Source organism: Toxotes jaculatrix, chromosome 7 (genome assembly GCF_017976425.1).
Source record: "Toxotes jaculatrix isolate fToxJac2 chromosome 7, fToxJac2.pri, whole genome shotgun sequence".
NCBI classification, from domain to species: domain Eukaryota; kingdom Metazoa; phylum Chordata; class Actinopteri; family Toxotidae; genus Toxotes; species Toxotes jaculatrix.
In genome coordinates this window covers 10,974,098-11,000,288 of record NC_054400.1, presented here as the reverse complement: position 1 = coordinate 11,000,288, position 26,191 = coordinate 10,974,098, and the positions used below count along the sequence as shown (strand labels likewise).

Genomic DNA, 26,191 nt, shown 5'->3' with positions numbered 1-26,191 from the left:
GAAAATCAACGGCCGTTAAACACAATGCAGAGTGAGAGGACAGGGGTACGTTTGCCAATCCGCTGCTGCTGATGGCACAAAATGTCCAGACAGAGCACCTTCCATCTTTTCTCCCATCCCTGCTTAAATGTTTTTGGTTTTGACATTTCCTTTTCCACCCACTGAATTGCCAAATCTTGATTGCGATTGGACAGACAGAAGAGAAATCATGATCCTCCTCTTCACTGACATCTCCACAGATAAAGAAACCCCCCCTGCAGTGTCCCCATGGCAGAGACAAGCAAGCAGCAGGAGAGGAATGGGAGAAATGCCATCTCCCCATCAAAGGATACTCCAGATTCTTGCTGAGGTCTCACAGAAGCCTTGAGCAGCATCCGGGCCCAGCCTAGATTGTGACACATTTGGGTGATGTGTTTTACCTTGGGGCTGCTGGACCTTGCGCCAAACCAGCCGCTCGGGCACACACAGCAATGTCTTACAGTCCTCTGAGGGAAAGATTTGCTGTCTCTCTCTATACATAAGACGGATATCAACTGTATGTGTTGAGCAAGTAGCTGGCTTTTCTTTGGAGCTTTTCCTACAGGGACCATGCCTCAGAAGTTGTTTATGTCTGTCTGTTACAAATCAGGAAATATGCCTTGTTTATCTGACTTGCAGCAAAAGCTTCAATGCATTGAGTTTTTTATGTGAAGACATGTGACCTGCTGCAGCCCTGTTAATTGGAAAAGTCGATCAAAGGCATTTCTTAAATGTAAGCAACACATGCACTATGCAACGGCTCTGTGTAGGCTTAAGAGTATCTGGAAATCCTGACTACACGCTAAAAAGCCTTCAAGTCTAGAGGAGGAGTTAGCTATATTAGTCTATCTTGTCAAGCAGCTATAGCTTAATGGCATGTTTTCAAAGGCCGTAGAAAGGCTTTTAAACACAGCACTGCGAGTAAATGCTGGGATAGCTCATACGCTCATGATACGATCAATAAGGAAATATGCCAAGCAATACTGTTTTTATGAAACAATAGATTATGGATTTTACAGCCACTGTGCTATTTTTTTTAGTTTCAGATAAATGTAATTTACCCAGAATGAAAAGACTTGAATCACTTTGAGACAGGGGTGTATCCCTTTACCACACACATTTTAACTGCAGCTGTCTGGCTTTCACGCAACAGATGCTGTTCTGATTGTCTTGCAATATGATGTGAATCGAATTATCACCTGCATTGTTATTGTGAACAATGTGTTGTGGTAGGATTGTATATCATGATTCCTACCCCTAACGCAAGGTGTGCTCGTTTAATGACATCCACACTAGATGGAGGCGTTTGCAAATTTTAGCGGGAGAAGACACTGAAATAAAAATTACAGAGACACACAACCGAGGGGATGCACTTAAAAACGCAACCAATCCAATGACCTTATTAAACAACAGCAAATAAAGATGGGCTGTGCTGTGGTGTACAAGGAGCAAAATTTGATTTAGACTGGTGTTAGTATTCCTGTTTATGTGCTGGAGTGCAATGTGCCTCTTACGTAATTAGTCTCCTGTGTGAAATTTGTTTGGGTTAATCTACGTCTAATTATTCTCCTGAAGGAAATGTTAAAGGTGTCTGAATGATCTTCAGTGCAGCTGAACTGCACGGGTATCTCCGGTTACACTTCACTTTGTTAGGATAAAGTAGAATTTCAATGCAATGCTTTAACATCACATGGGTGTTTTAGCCCAGCACACCACTTTGCAATGTCACCTCCATCTGTGCTCTCATCGCTCCCTCCCTCCTTCCCTCTCTCCTTCACTTTCTCTCTCTCTCTCTCTCTCTCTTTGGCTTCTCTTCCATGTGACTGTTCTGCCACTGTGACAGGGACCGTTCAGTCCCCTGGCCAGACAAGCAAGTGCGCTTTCTATACTTGACATGTGACTGGACCTGCAGGCGAATATCACTCATATCTAAACCAAAATTTATGAAAGAAAGAAGAACGAAAGGAAACGGAGCCGTTTGACAGAAACTTACATCCGCAACAGTCACTTAAGCCGGGAAGCTGAGGTGACCTTCTCAGATTTCATTTCAGTTGGTGTTTTTTTTCTCCCTCTTTCCCAGAACAAGTGAGTAATTAGAGCAGAAACATTTCCCCACACACCCAGGCTGTCTGAGTACCGAGCTGCTTTTGTGGCTGTCTATATGCAAGCAGGCTTCACTAAAACTGCTGTTGCTGCAAACATCACAGTCGTCATTTTTTTACAGTAGAAGCTCTGCTTAAACGCACATGTGCAAGCAACATCTGAAGACCCAGCACTTGTCATACGTGTGCTAAGATTATCCATGTTGTCATGTGTAGTGAGTCATATTATTGTGACGGTCATTTCAGGGAATGTGGTCACTATGTATTAGTGATGATGTGGTGTATCTCTTTCTCTCTCAGAGAGTAGAGTTTAATTTCACTTGCAAACAGGAATACTGGGCTACTGATGTTTCGTAATCCCCAAAGATCACTAAACATCATCTTACAGATACATGAGGGCTGCCTGTGTGTGATGTGTTCAGGGCACAGCACATGCAGGTCACTTTCCTGTGACCTGCCTTTGGTCAACGCCTACCCTTCATTTCCATTTGTCTTTTTTTTCTGTGATTCTACACTACAAGTACATCTCTGCCTGCCTGGTGTGCCACATATAGCCTAATGAACATATACCAGCATGAGCATAAAAGCTTGTGATACTTGCATATACAACTCAGTTGCTCTTTTGACTTTGCCTCATTGTTTTTTCTTGTTTGATAAATTAAGCCATCCTTTGCAGGATGACACATCTTTCTGACCAAAATTAAACGGCCAACTGTAATCCACTGTAAGCTCCATTACTATAAGAATATGAAACCGATATAAGTTAGAGTATGTGGTATTTTTAAGAGTAAAAAAGGGCACAAAACGAAATGCTTTTCTGATAATTGCTTCCCGTGTTTTTTTCACCGTTCAGCTATCGACTGACGAGCTTATAGTTTATCCATCCTTTCTTTACCAGTACAGCAGTGCACATACTAAATGCTCTTGACAGCGTGATAGAAAAAAGTGATGAAAAACAAAGATCGAGCACAGACTAAGCCAAAAATGTACTATAACCTCCTCAAAGTTAGGACTAGATAGGCTCTCGCGCGTCCGGCATGCAAACAACGCCCATCTTCATCGGGGGAAATTAAAAAGAGACACAAGATGAAGAAAAGCAGTTTCCTCTTTTTTTGCCCTTACCGTCGAAGACCTTGAAACGACGACGGCCACGACATCCTGGATTTCTTCAGCCCGGGCCGGTGCCCAGTGTCCACTGCGTAAGTCCGATCCATGTTCCTCGGGTTGAGGTATCTCTCGGTGTCCGAAAAGCCTCTTTGTCTCACGCGGTCGTTCTTGCGCACTACCAGCGCGTGGTGGAGCGGAGAGAGCGCTGCCTGGTTCTGCTGCCTCCACAGATGTTTGGGCGCCTTCGCACTCACGCCGGTTCCGCCGCCGGCGACCAACGACGCCGTCCCCACTTTTCCGCAGGCAGGGTCCATTCTCCTCGCCACGTTGGTTTAAAAATATATATACTGAAGAAATTTACACTTTAGGAGCAATCAAATGTAAAAACCTGGGGGAAGGTGAAGGGAGGGGTAGCTGACAAGACTGCAAGATATGGTGTAGCCTACTTTAAAAATAATAATTATAATAAAAAGAAAGAAAGAAAAAAACCCTAAGGCAAAATTATAAACCTATAAGTAATAGAGGCAACTTTTTTTTAGTTACTCTGGGTGCTTCACGTCCAGTTTGTTTTTGGGAGCTCACGTAATGAGTTTAACTCCATCAACTTTATCTTCACTGTCCTGCAGAAACACATTGGACAGATCCAAAAATGAATCCATTTACGCATCACGAGGTGGACCTCTATTACTGCGGTTTGGAAATGTCCCTGAGTGAGGCTACGAGGAGGGACTCTCTCAATTGAGTTTGGTTTCCAAGTGCTCTCCGCTTTCTCCGTACACGCCCATTTCAGCAAGGTGCCTGTGTTGCTGCGGCTCTGCGAGATGTTCAGTACAGGACAGTCCAGGCAGGCGGATAGTGCCTTCACAATTTCAGGCAAACTTCTGTAACCCCTGCGGCTGTAGTTAACTTGGCGCACGGTATGCGTTAAACCATCCAGTCATGACAACACTGTTCTTCCTCTCTCAAGTCCCGCTGCAGGAACAAGCGGCGGCGGGATATAGGAAACAGGATAATACATTAAACATGAGGGACCCACCCAAAGTACCTCCCCTGAAATCCTCCATGAGTGCAAAGCAGGAGGTGGGAGTGGGCAGAGAGCCAGGTGGCCAAATCATACAACAACGCTGAACCAGTTTTAAGATCTAATAGTTCAGATTAGATTTAGGTTTATCGCAAAAATATAAGTTTTTGTAGGGTTGTAGAAGCGGACATACACTGGGATAGAATTTATCAAATGAGGAATTTATTTCTAATAGAAATTAAGCACATTGCAGGTAAAAAAAAATAAGCTCACCTTCACAGTAATTAACTGAACTGTGGGTCATTACAGAATGTCTCTGTGCCTGTGATGTCCACAGGGGTAAAGGGGAGTGCAAACATCCGGCCACCTTGTTAAATCTCTCCTCCACTGTTGTGTTTGTCATCATTTCAAGGAAAAAAGAGGCTTTCAGGGAAGACTGCCCTCTTTCCTTCCTCTCCCTACACTTCCCTTGCAGCACAAGTTCATTACTCTGGAAACGTACAGTGTGGGGAATGCAATCTCCCCTGCTTTAACAGCAGAAATGTAATCTTCTCTAAAACAAGGTGACGGAAAACAGAAGTGGCAGGTAAGTGTAATGGTGACAGGACAGCACACACTGCAAAGAGAATGGGAGTGCCATACATGCACACATGAGCAGCTCATAAGTGGACTGTGTTTACCTGTACTGAAGTTAACCATACTCTCTTCAGGTCTGTCACTTTATATCAGAAATTCAGACATTCATTAGAACATGGGAAAAATAAATATTTAACAAGTTGCTGACCTGTTCAAAAAAAAAAAAAAAAAAATTGACAGTCCTGAGGCTTTAGTCCAGCAGGGGTTGATCTAAAAATTTACTTGACACATTGTATGTCCAATTGACCTTTCAGTAAACTACCAAATAAAAATGGTGCAGAACCCAAAGGTATTTGGGGTATTTTGGGTTCTGCACTTTAGATGGGCTTATCAAAAGATGAGGCTGTTTGCTGACCACAACAATAACAAGTCTGAGGTCTAACCTACTAACTTGCTGCCCAAGTGAAGCAGCAGAAGCACCAGAAACCAGCAGAGCGATATCAACTGTACAACCTTACTGCCTACTTTTCACCATACTCATCATCAGGTCTCCTGCCAGAAGCTCATAAAAAAAAGTCACTATTGGTAAGATAGCAAGCACACATAAGATAGCGAGGGGAGGTTCAGATACGGCCTGCGTTTCGTTCAAATTAGTCCAAATGAATTACATGTCAGTTCGAATTCGTTCAAACTGGACTTTTTGAAAATGTGACAGCCCTGAATCCCCGCAGGGACACACTGATACAGCAAATGCAGCAAACTGAGTACTGCACACTGAGAACTGACCTAAACCTTTATTTGTATATTAATTTCATTCACTTTCTATTGGTTTGTTCCTTTGCAAGGTCATGGGGAAGAATGTATCCCAGCATGCACTGGGAGTCACCTTCACCAAACAATATACTGGGCAACTTTACATTATCATACCATGCATAAATGTTTGCCACTCATAAACATCTGTTGACAGATGTCAGTTGTTAATACAATAATCTAAGCACTTAAAGCCATACAGTGCTTTTAATGATGAAAATACTGTATTTCTATATTTAATTTTCTTTCAACTTTCATCTTCAGTTTATTTTAAATGCTATTTAAATGTTATTCTTGTGCATGTTTTCTTTTCTACTTGGGTTGAATTAGACTGTTATTTTGGGATAAAGGGATAATGACTAAGATAACTATAGGGCGGTCAATAATTAGTGATTCCTCTTGATTGCTATTGGTGCCAATAATGACCTTATTTAACAGAACAGGTTATCAACCAAATCTGACCAATTCACATTAAGCAGTTTCTGTGTACACAACAGAGTTATATGAACCTTCCAGAATGGATTGAAAATTTGCACATAGCTAAAAGAAACAAGGGAGTACAAATGTCTTTACTTAGTAACATCTTGTTGCAGCCTCTTGCCACCCTACACTCAGAAGAATGAACCAAATCAGTTCCACACTGTGAGCTGTACAGATTTTTAATTAGAAAAGAAAAAACAGCACCTGTATCAGATCGATATAAGTACCAGCCAGTGCTGTGAATCTGTGTGTGTTTGTAAAAATAAAAAAAAAAACCAGAAGAACAGAGAAGAACTGCTGATTTCCAGTTGATCTCTGACATAATGCATGTGAGGGAAATCAGTTGTACTGAGTGTGCTTGTTTTGTTCTAATATTCCCAGTATCCAGCACTATTAGTGATATTGGTACAGCCTTTCTCAGTGAAGAGTTATACGTAAACACTCATATTAATAACAGAATGAACATCTGTTGGTTAGAATTTCAGTCGGTTCATTTGTTAATGTGATGGTAATGAGTTGTGTTCTTCTGTGAGCCTTGTCTGTAATGTGATTATGAAATTACAGTCATTCATTATAATTAAAAAACATTCATGTACATCCATGTGCATGCAAACAGCACAAAACTTACTTCAAACACTATTTACCTTACATTATTTACAGTACCAGCAAATCAGGCTGTCTTGGGACTTGCAAGTACAAATAACATGTTTGTGTATTTTAAGGCACTGTGGGCCAGAAATTATGTCAAAATCTCAACCCTTGCTACAGACTAAACAAAAGCAATCATACTGTTGGTAGATACTAAGCGTTTGCTAGTCACTGAGGAGAGGCAGACACAATAGCGCTGATACTGTTTAATGGACAGAATCATTGTTTTGTATTCGCTTTATGAGAGTAACTAATGAAGACACAGTGCACTATTTTATGCTGCTTCTTCACTCATGCATTAATACTGCAGACAGTCTAATTTAGCCGCATACAAAGTTAATGACACCGAATTCACTCAAAAGTTGCAGTTGGAGCATTTAGTGCAGCACGTCTTTCATCTGTAATCCTTCGCAGCTGTATATTTCTTCCTCACCGCTCTGCTGAATTATAGATGAATCAAGCTTGAAGCAAAGTTAAGATGTATGGCCTTTGTTAAAATTCTCCCCATCACCCATTTTCCTCCCTACAGTCCATTTTTTTAAAAATTGCTCATACTTAGTGGGTTCTGTTATGAAAGCAGTCAAATTTGCTTGATGTGGTGTTAACATGATGGAACACGACTGATGTTTTTTATAGGCAGGCCTTTTTGCCGTCAGGAAGGGCTGAATTACAATAAATCCAACCAGTTATATAATCAAAGCCAAACACTTGTCGAGCATATACCGTATTACACAACAAAACACTTTGATTTCACACCTGGTTGTGTATTTTTTTGGTTCTGCAGGCAATAGTTCTGAAAAGCAAGATGACGAAAAAAACCTGGATTTTGAAGTTCCTCCTCAAAGAAAAAGAGGGTGCAAGAAAAGGCAATAACGCCACTTCAGTGTCTGAAGTAAAGGAGACCCCGACAGGCCTGTTGTGCCTTTGTCTTCCTTAAAAGAAAAAAAAAAAAAAAAAAAATCACACAACCCCCTTTCAAATTACTTGATCCCTATCCAGCCACTGTAGCATGATTTTCAAAGAGTGGTCAGTTGTATACTCTTGAGAATTATTTGCCCTTCTCTGAAGTTCACGTACAAGTTTGCTGACAGTTATTCAGAGAGGATGGGCTGCCTCTACCTCTAATGCCTGTCACTTTTTGACATCATCACAATGACTGAAAGAAAATTATTCAGTATTGACTCTGATTCTTCATTCTGGGTAGCAGCTTTTGTCTATGACACACCTAGCTATAGACAAAATTGTCAGAAACAAAGACAAAAATATACAGTATGTTATTTGCTGGAATCAACATGTTCTTGGCATTTAGGCAGCAGTATTGAATCAGAGACTATTTCAGCAGTAGTGTGCATCAGAGTCGTACACCAGTGCAACAAAATTGCTCTGCCTGCCTGAAAAAGTAATTTAGAACTAAGTGACACCAGCTTTACTTGTTTCCTTATAAAGAAATCTACAAGTCAATAACACATTTCTTCTTGTTTAAAGTCTGTCCACAGCGCCTTATAACATATTCTCTAATTAAAGCCCTTTTAACAAGCTTTGGCCATATCAATGAGCTGTACCCCGCCACTCATTTCTCTATTGTTTATTCATACTGTGAGACACTGCAGATCCCATCATCCTTGGCAAAGAGAAAGAGAAGGACAACACATGAAAAAGTAAGCTGGTGGATTTTCTTTCTCATCTGGCACATAACGAGCGACAGAGCCTTTCAATTCATGCCGTCACAGTCAAGGGCAAGTTAGAGGAGCACCACTTGATCTTTGACTAATGAGTGACCTCTGACAGATCAGTTTGGCCACTGAGTTTATATGCTATTTCCTACTGTCTGGATCGATGTCTGGATTGTACACTATGTTCAATTATGACTTCCCCGCTGGACCACAGCCTTTGATACAGAATGCTGTTTGGTATGTTTGTTTCTGTCTCCCCTCAGAGAATCAAGCTGGTTGGAGACTTGGTGCCTGTCTCTGCCAAACCTCACTTCATCTTAACCACTCTGATACATTCTCCAGCATTCTCCGGATAGGGTGTGATTCTTTTCTCAGTTGCTGTATGGTCATGTTTTCCAAGCACAGAGAGACTGTGAAAGCACACTGAAAGCAATGCTCAACATCTCTAATACATTTGTTTGTACTCTCTCTCTGTCATAAAACTGAGGAAACAAAATAGCTGCCATAACCTCTGAAACAGAGACTTTAAGGTCTACAGCCTGTACAATATATTGGTCAAATGTCACGTAAAAGCTTGGATAATTACAGTTAGAAATAAATCAACAAATGTGATGTATAAGACAACTGTGTAGTACTTACTGTACTGTATCAAATGTGAAAATACAAAAGATTTTTCAAATACAAATACAAAAATGGATAGATTTTTTTTCCCTTTCTTTTTACTTTCTGTGGTTCTGAGGTTGCTTTTATGATCTTAAAACAGGGAATGTAATTTATCATGTTTCAAATGATAAATTACATTCCCTGTTTTAAGATCAGTCACTGACAGTGGTGACAAACATAAATCTATTAGGCCCAGCTATTTGATGAGTCACACCCCTTAGAGCACGTAGGGATAACTGAAATTCCAGTGGTTTGCATGTTATTAGTCCACTACACATCAAGCATACGTTGCATTACTGCCAACTATTTTCCAAACCATACTGAAAATGATTTCGTACCTTCCAGGCAGCCCCTGGTTTCTGCTCATTTCACTACAGTATGAAACTCAATTTGTAGAGACTTGAAAATTGCGTGGGATGATTAATCCATCACAATGAACATTCTGTAATCTGTACATGTATTATGGGTTTTCAGTTATGATGATGTGGCAGCTGACAACAGGGACTGATCTGAAAGCCCTCTTTGATGTAATGAGGTACACTCAGACATCTGCAAAATGAGAGTTGACTCCTGATTAACAACCTTTTTCATTACATTACATTCATTTGGTAGATATCTTTGTCCAAAACATCTTGCTTTTTTTCCCTCCACTTACAAACCTACTGGATTACCAATATTATGATAGTGTGCGACCCTCTACCACCTGAGCTACAGCCACCCAACCTTTTAATGTGAGCCGTGTTTGCTTGTTTGATTGTCTTCTGGGGTCTATTTCACAATTAATAGTTAAACTTCATATAGACAATCTAAATTCATCCACTGCTCAAAGCTGTCTAGTTCTTGATAATCTTAAACTGGATTATTTGCAATGAATTCTGGGTAAAGACATTTTTCACACTAAAAAACACGGCTGACCAAACAGCCACTATCAAACTACTCACTGATATTCCATTTAATTCCATTCAAAAAAGCAACCAGTGGCATAAAATCTCAACACAGCGCAGCCCCGCTGAGATGCTGAGGCTCTTTAATGGGACAAGATTGTATTTCTTCCACAGTAACTCGTCAGTCAAGCTCAGGCTTGTTCCACTGGGCAAACAAAAATGACTGGCAATGTCCTCACTGATTTATTTTTGTGAAACTGCCATAACATAACTTCAAAACATAAAGAGGGTTTATTGTAATAGGCTTCATATCGCAAGCAAGCTTTAAGTCTCCGTAAGTTGGTTTTTATACTGAACTGACATAAACGAAAACAAAAGCACAAAATCTCAAAATGTGTGGTATGCTTTGAAAAAAGCTTGTAATCATGTAAACTACACATAGTTAGTTGCTGATGAATTAAAACCTTGCACAAGCACCAGTATATGTTTAAAAATGCATTGATTCCACCCTGAAGCACAGTGTCAGGTACTTAGCATCTGATGTGTCCTCAGTCACTTCAGACAGCTACTGCATTGATCCACCAAACCAGCACTCCACTCTACTCAGCTCTACTCTAATTAGCCATTCCAGTGAAAGACATTTTGTTAGTGAGAAGACACACACACACACACACACACACACACACACACACACACACACACACACACACACACATCTACATCGTCCTACCTGCTAGTGTCAGCAGAGGTGATGGCGATGAGTGGCGGGGTGCGTAGTGGCAGTGTTGTGGGCCGTGGCGGAACTGTGACCGTGTCTGGCTCCGGCTTGCGATCGCAGTAGTACTGCTCTGCCTGTCTAAAGGCCAAAGGGGGCAACTGGACCGTCCGGCAAGACAGCCTCCGCACCAGGAAGGGCTCCATGCAGGTGACAGGCCCCGGCTCTGGAGAGTCGGATGAATCATCTGACACCTGGATGAGGAGAAATGGGTAGGTGAATTCTGAATTCAAAGTAAAGGCAGACCACATCAGAATCACAATAAGGAAGCATGCAGAGATTCTTCACAGGAGAACAACGAAAAGGAAGAAAATAACAATGGTGACAAAAGGATTTCAAGCACTGGGTTTTGGGGTCAAACAGCAGAAATAGACATTAGAAAATTTTTGTAGACAAATAAACAGTAAACAGTAAAATGGACAGTTCAAGGTTTTGGTTCATGCAGAATCCAGTTATTAACTGAGTTCATGTTGGGCAATGTTTGGTTGGTAAAAGTGTTAGAGTCAACAAGTGTAATTAAATTTTTTATTTGATATGGCCATGACAGTCAATAACAACCAATGGCGGGTCATAAATTCCCACTGTTTGTTTAAGCACGGTTTTGCTTTGTCTGCTCACGGTCAAATTTCTTCTTGTTATGACAAGCCCATTCAAACTTAACCCTCCTGTTGTCTTCAGGTCAAATTGACCCAAAGACAACATAAGGGTTAACCCTCCTGTTGACCCGAAGACAACAGAATAAGAGTTAAATCACAGCATCATTGAAATTCATTCATTTCTTGTGATCCCTAATGCATCACTTATGCAGTCTAACAAAACAGTCCTGCAATAATTCATCCCCTCATGATGGTAAGTTTTAGTTGAAACAGTTTTTGAAAGGTGTATTATCATTTTTGGAGAATGGAGTTCATGGTGCTGTTAAATTGTATGGCATTATACAGAGAGGTGTTTCTGTCATTTAGCCCACCCTCATTGTTAGAAATGGGGTGGACAAAACAGAGCCACCCCATCAGTATAGTGCAAAGTGCAAAGTGCAAAAAAACACCACACTACATCCTGCAAAATGACCGTATAGTTGAACGAACACTTCTCTCACATCAAAAACTGATTATAACCTTTATGAAGGACAGATTTATTGTTATTATATATCATTGTCTTCACGGGAAAAAGCCACAGTGCAGATGCTAAATATGGAAGATTTATCTTTGAATTCCTTTAGGGATGTTGCTGGATTTTCCAGATGGGCAACATGCTGCTTCCAGCAAGCTTGCTCCAGTGGAGCTCAGATGTAATCCAAGAAAGCTAAAGCAAACATGCTCATTGTAGTGTAGTGTTTACATGCAGTGTGAATAATATTTTGTAGGAACAATGGGTCAGAGGCGAAAGGGGTCACTCAAATTGGCAAACCAGCAAAGCATTACCACCAACTATGCAGTTCCCCCTCACCTCTACCAAGTCTTTTGTTTCAGGTTTTTACAAGTTAACTGTTTTGGTTCAGTCTCACTGCTCAAATCAACCACTTTTAACCCGTCTTCAACAACAGAGCTCTGGTGAAAATGCTCTGCCTTCCCAGGACCAAAAGGCGCTCAGAAAAAACAACTACCTGGCGAACATAGTGAGGCATTTATTAGCTAAAGACCCAATCCAGCGTATTTCAGAAGACACCATACCAGAACATAAGAGAGAAGTAAAGTCAATATCGGACTTATATTCACCAAGTGATCAGAAATAGCAATGCAAATTAATGCCAACATTACTCTTGTTATGACCACTGTTGCCAAGAACACGAGGGCAGGACCCACATGCAGACACCACTATACAGATGGATAATGATAATGTCCTTTTATTAAACCTAAAGTCACTGGCATAGAGCCTGTGGCCAGAAAACCAATGATTCAGGGAACTGAAAATCATCAACAAGGGACTCAAGAAGCTCAAGAAACACAAACTCAAAAAAACAACTCATCTTACTTCTCAGAATCTTAGTGGGTGAACCAGGCACCTGAGGTAACACAGGAGACAAAACCAGGAAGCAAACATGAGCAGGACTGACAAAGAGACAGGGAACAATGAGACATATACACAGAGGGTGGCCACAGGTGATTCACATTAGGACAGGGCAAACAATCAACAAGGCAGGAAACCAGACAGGAAGAAGACTAGGAACAGATACACAAGGAAGAAGGTTTCAAAATAAAACAGAATACCAATAAAACCAGGAACAGGTACACAAGAAGCAGGATTTCAAACTAAAACAAGAAATACTGAATCAAACTCGAGAACCAAAACAAGAGTAACATGAAGTCAAGATAAAACTTAGAATTACTGAGCAAAACAGAAACCAAAAAAAAAAAAAAAGAAACCAAAACAAGAGTCCACAGACAGTCCATAATGATTTCAACAAAAATCATTATAAATACTTAAAAAGACTTAAAACTCACCATGGGCTGAACATGCAAAAGAGTCCAACAAAAGAAGTCCAACATCGTGCATAACAAGTTCATCCAAAAGTCCAAAACCAAAAGAGTTCATAACAGCCACCCTAGGGGCTGATCATAACAGCTCTGTGTCAGCTTATAAAAGTCAGCTATTAGCTAACATGTCAGCCAAAAAGTAACAACTAAGTAAGAATGATGAATGTGTAACCTCTCCCATACTAACAGGTGCTGGACACATGTCAGTCATGCGTGGTTGAGCCAGCACAGTCCTCAGACAGGTTCTAATCCCACAAGGAAGTGAAAACACCTGTGTAGGTGGACCATGGGTTGTGGAGGACCTTGAATAGGTCAAAAGTGTTTCTCAAACAAAAATTTTTCCAGCTTTATGAGCAACAGTGTACAAAATGTGCATGTAAATACTATCTTTGTTTGGAAATATCCTATATATGAATCCATTTTTGTTTGAGGCTCTGCTGTTACATGCATACAAGCAATATGCATTTTCATTCACATCTTGTGTGCAACTCTATTAGTGGTTTATGCATGTCAAATATCTGTATGCATCACCACAGTGATGACTGATAATGATTTTCCTGTGCTGCATTAAAAATCTAAGACACATTAAACATCAGAGATGAGACAGGTAAGACCCAGAATAAGGTATGAACATTCCCAAAACAGAGGGAAAAATGAGGATGGCAGGTGATAACTGTTACTAAATAGATAAATAAAAAGGTATAAAGTAGCAGAGATTAAATCCAATGAAAAATTACTGTTAAATGTGGGCAAAGGTCCAAACTGAAAATCACTCGTTTGAGAAAAAGAGGAAGCTCAAAGTGAAAATGACACAGCACACTGGGTCAAGAGAACAGGGGGAAAAAAATATCAAATGATAAGAATTTCAGCGGGAGGCAAGAGCCATCTGAAAGCTGAGACTCTGTACATCTGAGGTGAGACCAGTGTGAGAGGAGAGAAACTCATTCTCCAGTAGCAAGTTAACCTGCAAGAAACACATCAGGTGGTCAATGTACCATTAAGTGGTGATCAGAAAAGCTGATTCTGCTGCAGTGATGGCAGAGCAGAGCCTCTCTTTTAAAAACAAAACTGCTTCAATTTAAGGTCAATGTTTTTATGAATTTTTGTACACGGAAATCCATCACCAGATATTCTGGTGAGACTCATTTTAAAAAGGACCAAAGAAATTACTTAATGCAAATTACTATTTTTAGTATGCAAAATATTATTTTTGCTTCCTTTGAATTGGCTTCCAGCACAAGAACCATTTTTTCCCTGCTTACTGAACACACAATGCACAAAAGACTCTGCTGGAAAGGGGTGGACAGAAGAAGTTAAATTCTGTGTTGTTTCTTTGGTACACTGTCCCTAGGGACAGCACAGAGGTAATCAGTTATTTGTGTATTGAGTGGTTGCAGGACTATCTTTGATTTAGGACACACTTGAATACACAAACACACACATGGAGTGAGATAGTGAAATGGCATGATAAATGGAGGCAGGTTCTGTGCCATCAATTTTGCCACAAACCAGGAGGAGTTTCCATTTGTTCTGAATGAATAACAAGGCTTTACGGTTAACTAAGGGTCAACCATTAACATTTACATTCCACACAGCTCTTTTACACGTGATAACCCTACATTATATGCCTTTTCAATGAGTAGAGCTAGGGTCCCTTTCTACGCACAACACAAAATCTCAGATATAGATAGTACAGTTTATGACCTTGTAAGAGGTGACGGGAAAAAAAGATACTGTAGCTGCACTGTGTATGTACCCTGTTGCCAGTGCAACCAGTCCTCCTCAGCTGGGATAAAATTTAATTTGGGTTAGTTTGTGGTAATGTAATTAAACAGCTTTATTAGGAATATGAATTATGTGAGCACAATATAAATTAAGACAGTTAAGACAATTATTTTCTTTTTTGTAACTACATGTGCTTTTGCCATATACTAAATGTTCATCTGCTATTACTTTTGGCATGATTGTTCACAAAAAATATTGAAGCAATTTGAGAAACCACTGTTTACAATGGGAATAACACCAATGAAAAAGGTTTTGAAAAAATAAATAAACGCTTTTAAAACTCAATTTTAGACATGGGTTTTCTCTGTGGGCACAAAATTAACTAATATTACAGACCTCTCATTAGCTGATTTTGTATTTTAATGGTAAAAAAAAAAAAATCCCTAAGCTCGCAATTAATGAAATTACCAAAACCATTTAACATGCAGAGGACTTGGAGCTTTTCAGACCCTTGGGGTTGGAGGCCCTGGGGCAGTTACCAGCTTTGCCTAGTGGGTAATATAGCCTTACTTATAATAATCTAGTAACAATAGTAAGCTGAATTTAATTCTCTGCTTTTCTTATTTTGGCCTGTTTCATGTATTGGTTTTCATACAGTAGATTGATTTGCTGTGCCAAGCAGAGGTGCTCAGTGGTGCATGCATGGCCTGGAGCAGCCTGCTGGATAAAAACACCTATTCACCCTCCAAGCGCAAACAAATGAATTATCCTGGCAGTTAGCACTATACTGCATTATACATCTCTATCAGACCAAAGAAATCTCAGAGGTCTCAGAGTACTGATGTGTGTGTGTCTGTGTGTGTGTGTGTGTGTCCCCTCTCCCTCTTTGTCGTGACTGTTCTGCCCTACCCTCCATCATACAGCCGAAACACCTCAACCCACCCTCTACCCCTGCATCCATCAAGATGCCAATCTTCATCCAGGAAACCATCGAGCCTTTCATTCCTACATAATTACCTGTATTAGACTCCTTGCCATAGATGGTGGCTTACAGAGGGGAACGGGGGAGCCGATGTGATTAACCCTCACTTTTCAGCAGGCTAAGGGTAAAGCAGATGGATGATGGATCTCATGAGTCAATGAAGTTAAGTCAGTATTAACCATGAACTCCTCTGACAGTATGATCAGAGACCACTAAACAATTTCTGTAATGGCCTTTTGCTCTTTTTGTTACTCTTATACAGTAGTGATACAGGGTACTGCTGTTATATTTGCACTTGCACTTTATTTTATGTAATGCACTTTAGAACTATTAAATCACTCTATGAATGATTTATGCACTTAACTTCATTATTGCTCCCCTTTCTGTTTTTTACTTGATTTTATGTCCATGCATTTGTCCATAGAGGTGAAACTTGTACATTTGCAATAAAGTAGCAAAATAAATGTTCACCTTCATCTTGGACATTAAAGCTAATGAACTCTCTCCTGTACAGACATTGTCGACAATAAGCATTTAAAAATTTAGTTTAGCTAGTTTGTGTCCTGTGGTAGTTTTTGCTTTTTGAGGAAAGTAAAATGTAATATTGAAATAATAAACTGATGCCACAAAGAAAGGAAAATCAAAAAATAATGGGTGGCAAGTGAGAACGATTTCAGCCACGTCAAAGAACATGGGTGAGAGGTAGGAGGACACAAGGGACTGCAGAGGGTACAAAGGTTAGGACATCCAAATGTGTGTGTGTGTGTGTGTGTGTGTGTGTGTGTGTGTGCGTGTTTCCACTGTAGATAATACACACAGTCCTTCATTTTCACTCACTTGTGCTGTCTCTCCTAATGCCTGAAGTGGCACTTTATGATAAGTGGGATCAGTGAAAGGTTAATTGGTCTACTGTGACTCGTCTGTGCTCTCTGTGTACTTCATGTGCCAACCCAGCGGTGGTCAGGTCAAACTGTTTGGGCAAGGCAGGTCACGAGTCAGATTTTAAGACATAAGCAGACAGCCTTTGGATGAACAGCTAACGTGAACTTTTTTTTGTAAAGGTGCTATATATGTAAGTGGCATGTTATGATTTGCAGCTTACTAGAGCAGAAATACACTGTGTTTAATCCATTCATTGCACATGATCACAAAAGATATGACAATCCATATTCTTTGGATGCCAAGTACTGTATCTATCTTCCTCAAGTCCCATCCACATGGCAAAATTCAAAGCTTGGCATGCAGGTTGAGCCTATTTATGGTTGCCAAGTTATGACTGGCATACTTGCTTCCCCTGAGATGAGGTCAGAAAAAAAATTCTTTATCTAAACAATATTTCATCAGAGGTTTATAACTGTTCATGGTGTAGATAAAGCCATACTTCAGGTTTATAAATCAGCCTTGAGACACAGTGATAACCTCTTTTTATGTCATAGTGAGGAAGCACTTCATTTACTTTAGAAAGATGTGGTTTCGGTGGGCATTTAATGTGGTTTTGGGGGCTGAGGGAGTAAAAAAATCAATGCAAAATGGGTCCTGCTCTGACTTGAGACATTAGCTTACATGTGTTTGCACGGTCCTGAGAGAAAATCTGAGAGAAGAAGAGTTACTGTGAGGACAAAGAGGCAGAATAAAGTGTAGGGGGAAAAAATAGTATAAACAGCCTCAGGACACTTTGATCATGACAGCACATCAGTACATAATAGTAAAGGAAGTCTCTGCACCCATTATAAAATAGGTATTTAGCAGTTTCGAGGGCCGACCAGCACACAAGACTTGAGAAAACGCAATGCATATTCTGCTTTGATTTGTGCTTTTATTATGGAAATACTTAAGAATTTATTCCCCATCTTTTCTGCTGGAGGTTGCAACCTTGGAGGAAGACTCTTTATGTTAGGCCTTTTAGATATGCAGGTGGATCAATATTGGCTCCACTCAGGTATTTTTCCCACATGCATATCTCATTTATTCATTTAAGGGCTGAGAGGCACCCACATCTTCTTTCGTTTTATTGCATTCCCTTCATCCTAATTCAGTCTTCTTCTTGTCTTCTCCTCTGACTTTGTGATTAAGCCTTTTCACTGTTCCTCCTTTCTAATGGTACTGCTGCTCATCAAACAGGCATCTCCGTTTACCATCCGTCTCCATTTTCAAGATCCATCACTCAGGATCAAACTGTTTCACAAGGGGATCTGCTATTAAAGGTTTTAAAGTTACTCCCTCTCTCATGCATGATTTATGAACAAATTCATTTCAATTAGACCATTTTGTTAGCAAACAGGAAGCCATCCCTTTTTCATAAACTGAATTTTTCATTAGCACCTTTTTCTGTTGACCTTTTGAAAGATTAAGATGGCACCAAACATTGGCTCTGTGTTGCTTGGCCTTTCAATTTTTGTACGAGTTCACAGAGGAAACAGCATCTGGACCAGACCACAGCCCTGTCAGTTCTTTTTGTTTCAAAATTATGCTCTTACGGAAATAGTTTCATTGGAAAAAAGAAATGGTGTGAAATCATAAGTATGCAGTACATGTGTTGATGTCTGGAAGAGCTTTCTCCCTTAATGCATCTTTCTTTATCTTTCCGCAGCTTATCCTACTGACACCATCTGCTGAGAATGTTGGAGCATCACCTGAGGCGAGCCAAGAGGCATTCCCTTACTTTCTCTCTGAGAAAAAAAAGACTGTCACCATCATTTCAGTTTCTGATGACATTATATTAATGCATATTACATCATGTTTACAATCCAAGACTGGAGAGACCAAATTCAATCATCTTATTAACATGTTGATAAGATGTTCCAAAAAGCAGGTGTATTGAACACTTCAGACTCAAACTCAGTGACCAGTTTTGCTTATGCTTTGCTACTTAACAATATGGCTATGATCATGAAATGTTTAGAGAGTTAGATTAAAAGTGCAGGAATGCGCCATCTTCACTTCAAGCCAGGGGCGACCTACACTTTGCTCAGTATGTGCAACCGTTCATCACCAGTGCCATCATTCATCTCTTTGCTCTGAATTTAGCAATTGATTTTTATCAGAGAATGAATCTTAAGTGGATTCTCGGTAAAGCCCTGGAGCAATGAGAGAAGTGACTGGGAAAGAAGTTAACACAGGCAAAGGGAAGAAGAAAGAGAACGAGAGAGGAGATGAGAAAGAAAGATTGCTATTGGAGGAGATGCAGTAAATCACCTGGTTGAAAAAACAATTTAGTCCCCCCATTTATCTGCCAGTATATAAGCAGCTCTTGGCTTTCTGGAAGCCAACACTACATTTGAAACAAAACAGAGAGAAGGAGGTTTTATCTACAGGCTCACTTTATTGATAGCTTCCTTTTTCTGTCTCTTTGCCCTCCTCAGCCTGAACTGCATTGGCTCTGAGGAGAACTATATGCAATGCATGCAACCTGATTTATTTGGAAAAATTTGATATCCATGGCTCGTGTTACCCGACAACGTGAAATTCGAATGTCACGGGTTTGCTTGGCACATTATTGTTGCTGCAACAACACAGGTTTATCTGTCACTCCATGGTGAGTGTTACTGGTATTTACAACCAGGTTGTGTGGTTTTACAGCTTGATCTGGTGGTTCACGTAGCTGTAAAACACAGTATCCTGTGGGGTAATAAAAATGAATCAGTTCATCTCCCACAGTACACAGTGCTCACGGCTTCACAGTGGATTTCACATGTATCAGGGTCAAAGGATGATGAAAAGCAGGGTAGTGGGTTGGAAATGGGAAAACATATTGTTTCACTCCTCCTCCTTTTGTCTTGGATCCACATTTTGAATGATTCCACAGACATAGGTTAATATCATGGTTCATGGTGTTTGTATATGGGAACGGTGTTTTGCATTGGAGACATACAGCACAGTATACTCTATAAATAAAACATAGAGGGGCGCCTCTTGGACTTGGAAATGACATTGTGAAACAGTGATGTGACCATGCGTCAAGTTTATTTTTAATACCTACAGGTAACATTTCAGAATTTATGTGGATTTACAGAATTGCACACTACACACAAAAAAGAGGTTTTTAGTGAAAGTGATGGTAAATTGTTTAGACCTTTATTGGTTCTTTAAAGGTCTACATTCTCCATCAATCATCGGGAACCTCTGTTTCATCCCACATTTACGGTGTGTCACACAGAGTGTGAATGCAGCTGCACCACATGTGGCAGTAATGGTAAATTCGAAATTCTTCTTGTTATTTACCTTCAGTTGTGCAGGATATCAAACACCTCCTTGCCTTTGCTGTGTATGTGGTGCAATTGTTATATGCAAATTGCCTTTCTATTCTCAGACGTTCATGGCATATATGAAGCCATGAATTTTTTTTTCGCCCTTTTCTATCTCAAGTAACACTGTCTTGCAATTCCATTCATATTTGCATGACCCCTGGGGCTGCACAATTTGAATAAACGTGTATATTTTCATTTTGATGTGACATAGCATTCATTAGATAAAATATGTGCTTCTAAAAAGGCTGCTAAAAATGTCAATTTTGCAGAATGATAGAAAGATATGCAGTAATAGGTTGCAAAGGCAAACCGAACACAAAGGACACTATACTACACCACTATTGCTTGCTATTTATCTCAGTGGCAAAAGTGAGAAAAATGAGGCGTGAGGAATGATTAAGCACAAGAAAACTAGCAGGACAGGTGATAAAGAAGTAACAGTGGTGTGCTGAGGTGTCATATTCGAGGTGAGGAAGATGAATCATTTTGTTTCAAAGAGCTCCTCTATAGTAGCCTTGGGCAGGAGAAGAAATGTCTGGCAGGGACAAGACCTAGAGTCTCCCTCAGCTTCAGGCATGGCTCTGTGATGTGCCCCAAACCTACAGGGAAGGGAAAACTTTTGCAGCAGATGCAGAAAGAAATGTTGGGTAGCACTGACAGGAGGCTAATAGGTTGAAGTGAAAAACTCACAACACATTTTCTGTATTTGTACAAAATGTCAGGGGTCACTGTACTGTAATATAGAGAATGGAGCTCAGATGTGATGTTTTGTGTCTACTCCCAATAAAGCTGCACTGAAGATTAAGAATTAGTTTCTGGATTGTTTTGTACCTAAGTGAGGAGGAAACCTACTGCATGTGTCATCCATGACCTGAATCTGGGTTAACTTCGACACCAACAGGATGGCAGATTCATCACTCTATGAATCCTCCATGTCGACCTTCACAGGCAGAGTTCACACACCACTCCTCATGCATCAACTCCACATCCGTGCTGAGCACGCTACCAAACACCTTATGCAAGATTAATCACACTTTTGTGCAGTCAACAGGCTGTGAAATGAGAACGGTGAGCGGGTGGTAATGTTTCTTTACACAAGGTGTAGAAGAATAAATAAATATCGAGCTTGTCTACCTCTCTACCTATGTGCGTGGCTTTCTTTAAGTGCAGGCTCCACATAGACAACAGAGCATGCTGGCAGACCCTGACAAGTACACAGGGAGAAGAAAGATTAAACAAATTTGCCCCAGTTGAATTTTGGCAGGCTTGAGGGGAAAAAACACATATAATTTCCCTGAGTGCCTGAGTATGTCCCCATTGCATGGAGGTGCCTGTTAATCTAATTACAAATTTCAAACATGCAGGAGATTGCTCCACTCTCTCATAAATAAATAAGCAGGTAGATAAGCAGTGGCTCAAAAACAATTAACATTGTTTGCACTCGGCCTGGCAAATTAGCGATAAGAAGACTCCTATTATTATATTGGGTTTATCATACCAATGACCTCTGCTGTGTATGATGCAGTAAAATGTTCATTTGGGGGGGAAAAAATGAAGAAAAATCAGTGGAAGGTGGATTAAGAGGAAAGGTAAAGAGCACTTCCTCCCTGACCTGAAATGAAAATAAAAAAAATTGCTTGGCATTATTATTTTAGATAAGTGGTGCCTATCTTTAATGGGTCTCTCAAATCCTGAAGGGGATTCCAACAAGTGTTAAGAGCTAGAGTGGCTTTTGGGGAATTGACCATCTCACAAAACTGCACCTTAGAGTGTTACTTCTTCTTGTAACGTGTTTGTGAAAGAGGACTGGGAATTACATAAATCATTACGTGTTGGACCAGCCCTTTATTCCATTATCCCTTGTCCATTTTCTTTATTTCATCTCCTGCAGCTGTCTTATGTCCTGCTCATCCCTCAGTCACTTTTCCACTTCTCTTATAACGCTGCCCTCCTCTGATCCTGTTCAATCTAATTTCCCAGCTCTTTTCATTTAATATCCTGTCATCCACTTCCCCTCTCCCCATCCTGTCAGCCCTCACCTGTACGTGTTGTGTGTCAACTGGCTTTATTGGTGATTAATGTCAAGTCATCGAATAATTCAAGCCAAATCCAAATCCACCTCCTCCTCCACCCTATTTGCCCTCTCCCACGCATTAATTCCCTAACCATCATCCTCATCTTCTCCCCTCGTCCATTCACCTCACTCAAAACCAGTACTCCTTATCCGAGGCCGGAAAGGCCCCAAACACATGACCTGGATGCTCCCCTGCTGGGCTCTAATTGGTGATCAAGATGTGCGTGGGAAGGAGACGGAGCAGCGTTTGGCCCGTTTCTATTCCCTCATCACATTCACAGGGCCACAGTCACATCTGCGTAACCATGGTGATGCTGATAAGGTGACTCATGACTATTCATCAATGGCGCTGCCTGATTGGACAGCCCCCGAGAGCCTTGCAAAACGTATTCATCAGCGCAGCCTGTGTCCCCGCTCTACCTCAATATGCCCCTCAGGATGATGAGGGAGCATCTCTGCTGCTCTCAGTTTGTATTTCACATTTGCTTCTTGTCTTAACCTCACCCCCCCACCTCTTCTCTCTTTTCTCTAATCACCTGTCCTCTCTTGATGTCCCACCCATTTCTCTCCCAACACTTGTCTTTCTTCTCTACCCCCTTTTCCCTGCTCTGTTCTCCCTCTCTTAATTGATGAACACATTAATCATAGGTGCAGATCTGACATGTACTATTGCTCCCCACACCAAATCTATTACTGCTACCTGGTTACAAATCTCCTATCTTACAGTTACATTTTTGTGGGTTACATTCGATCGTAGCACTTGCTTCAGATTCTTTACTAACGAAGGGAGAAAAAAATTAGAAATTCAATCGTTTTTACCACAGGACATGTTTTTAGTAATGTACAGTTGTGTCATTTTAGAATTCATTGCCTGTTCAGAGATACAAAATGTGAATCATCAATCAGTTTTTGTTCCATTAGTAGTGGTTTTATTCCATTTTAAAGGTCATCCGTTGCAGTCACTTTCATTTTTTTAAACCACCTTTCATATTTATGCAGCTCTTTTTAATAATGTGCCGGTGGGGACTACATGCTTTTTGTTTTAATGCAATGTTCTGCATCAGTTTCAGCAGCCTATCATGTCGGCAATCGTGTCTTTGGATGTTTTTGCCATTGGTAACCTCTGGCTTTAGTGTTTCCCCATAGGACATACAGAGAGCATCAGTTTAGATTTATCAGAGCAGTCCATTTTAACTATAGGGCAGAAAATAATATGGTTTCAGTTCACACGAAAACAGAGTAGAAATGTGATGTTATGGCCATTTTGACATGTCTGCCTCAGCCTTAACTATTATTTACCTCGAACTATGGATCATGTTTTGTTTTTTTCTCTGTTTATATCTGTCATTTATATTTTGGCTGATATTCCCACGTCTTTTCAAGGGAAATGCTCCACCTGCATATTCAGTGTATTTCCATTCTGATATTAGCCAATTTGAAAGACTTGTGCAATGGCCCTACATTTGAACTCCAACTCAAGGTCAACAACTGTAGAATATGATTGAATATCTTATTCATGCATGGGAGGATAAGCCTGATGGAGTCTGCTGCTGCCACTCCTCTATCCGAGCTCCATCTCTAGTTGAACACTGCAGCTATGACCTCTCTAGTTGTTTGTTAGGATTTCCAGGAACCTGCCTATTAAATCCAAACAGATAGTGGTGGATGACAGACAGCTTGAACACAGCTCTCATGAGAGAGTCCAGATACAGTCGGTTTGATGTCGATGGTAGTGTAAAAACTGTAGCTGTTGTGGGGGATGGGTGATAAAGGAGAGATACAGAATGCAGTGAAATGAAAAAAAAAAACAGTTCTGAACCTGTGTGGAGTTGGTATAAAATAGTGCTATAAATACTACAGTTGACTGTATTGGCCACTCCACAGTGAGGGTTGTCATGTGTGCTCGTCAGGCATTTCTTGCTGAGAAGCAACCATGACAAAGACCAATGTTGCATTGTTACTTAGTTGCGATGTTATGTAGAGCTGAAATGATTAGCTGATTGATGAATTTGTCAGATTAGCATAATATTAATCAGCAACTATTTTAATAATTGATTAATAGATTAAGGCCTTTTAAAGCATAGATGCTATAGATTCACTGTTGTTGTTTTTCAACTTCTCTTGTCTCAAGCTTTACTAATAAAAATAAAGGTTCCCTTCTTCAAACATAATTCAAATTCTTCATTATCATTCAACCAGGAGAATTGATCAGAAATAAAGAGCATTTTGCTAAAAAAAAAAAAAAAAAGCATTTCCCTTGGTCAATCATTGTATAATAAACAATTAAACACATCTTTGACTTTTGGTTAAACTCTGCTTCACATAAGGTTCTTTGCTGAGACACTAGGTTCATATTCTAACTTTGTGCAAAAGATCAACAGACCATATTTTCTCTTGTACATAAAAAGGAATCTACTCTGAGCATCACGAATACTACACTGTAATCTGTTGTGAAAAATAAAATTCAACTAATGAATTAATGATGCAAAATATAGACTTCGCCTCACTGATTCAGGGATGTCCATGCAAAATATCCCAGTTTTCTAATGAGCAGCAGAATGAGTTCAGGCATATTCACAAGTCTGTTCCAAATTAGATTCATCTCACATTAACTGTACATGTCACGTTTGGTGTTTCCATCTCATATCACCACTAATGGCCAAAAGGGGTGTAAACTTGTGAATTCCCAGAAATGATTGTGTAGTTCTGTAATTAACTGTGTCACAATTACATGGTCTTGGAAACCATAACTGCCAGAAACATGATCTGAGTCAGGACACCTACAAGACTACAAGTTGCATAAATGCACATTATTCCAGACCCGTACATAATTACATGTATAATGGTATACAACAGAAGACGTGAAAATAGCTTTGCCATATGAAGAAGGAAACAGAAGACCATCAAGATGCAAAGTTATGTAAATATGGAAGATAGTAAAGGATATAAAGGGAAAAATTAAAAGATATAAGAATGCAAAAAAAGCTGGTTTTCACTTACACTGTCCCGCTGGCTGTCGTCCCCGGACCGGTCATTCTTTTGCATGGTGTGTGCCACCTCTGAAAACAGGCAGGGCTTAGTCACACAGTGTTAATCAGAAAAAGGGCTAGCAAAAAAAAACATAACAAAGAACAGCAGTTGTGAGGAGGTAGCCCATCCCAACTAATTCCCAAAATGGACATGTAAACTTTAAAAATTAAAAGTACAGCTGGATTTTTTAAAACATATCAAAGGTGTCTTTGTGTAAAATTTTGACTAAATTAAAAAAGAAGCAAACAAACTCTTTTGTATAAATCTGTGAATAATTTATATGCAGTGTTTGGAGTTTTTGAAATTTGTTGTTATTATTATGATTATTTTCAAGTAAGACAGCACTATCTCGACAGGACCTCTCAGGGGTTTTGTGGTTTGAGAATATGAAAGCTTTGATCTCCTAGACAACCAGATACCCGTGCGCGCATGTGTGTCTGTGTGTGTGTGTGTGTGTGTGTTGGTGAAAAGGAGCCATGCTGGGATCCACTGGCCTATTAGAATGCATTAGAGTGTAAAAGGTAAAGGTCAGTGAATTATCAGCCAGAGTTACACAACCCTGTTCTGTTTATCTGGCCTAATAACCCCGAGCCTACACCTGCTTCTCTCTTCCCTCACTTTGACTTTTTTTCTCTCTCACACACGCACTCACACAACTGGGCAAAGCCAGTTGTGCTAAAGTGGATGTCTGTAACTATCCACAGAGTGAAAAATGTTGTGACACGTGGAAAATCCTGTAGCACTTCAAAGAAGTAAATAATCAAATTCTGGTGTGGTTTGATTGGAACATATTGGCAATATATTTCTGTTTTAGCATTCCTGTCACTCCAAAGTTTCTCTTGTTATCAGCCCGAGAAGTATCAAGAAACTGAAAAGACAATTCAGGACTCCTCATTTTGCTC

The 26,191-nt window shown here is 40.1% G+C and overlaps 1 protein-coding gene across 2 annotated transcripts in view; it reads right to left on the bottom strand.

Annotated features, from left to right (window-relative positions):
* pde4d (phosphodiesterase 4D, cAMP-specific) overlaps positions 1 to 26,191 on the bottom strand; it is a 175,725-nt gene that overhangs the window by 134,518 nt on the left and 15,016 nt on the right. The window contains exons 2-3 of one of the 2 annotated variants that reach the window (XM_041041853.1): positions 25,260 to 25,318; positions 10,713 to 10,951 (exon numbers count right to left, since the gene is read on the bottom strand). In XM_041041853.1, coding sequence (XP_040897787.1) covers positions 10,713 to 10,951; positions 25,260 to 25,304 — 284 coding nt within the window. In that variant the 5' untranslated portion in view covers positions 25,305 to 25,318. Of the gene's footprint in view, positions 1 to 3,242; positions 3,542 to 10,712; positions 10,952 to 25,259; positions 25,319 to 26,191 lie in introns of those variants that run through there. The other variant, XM_041041852.1, reaches the window with a different exon arrangement.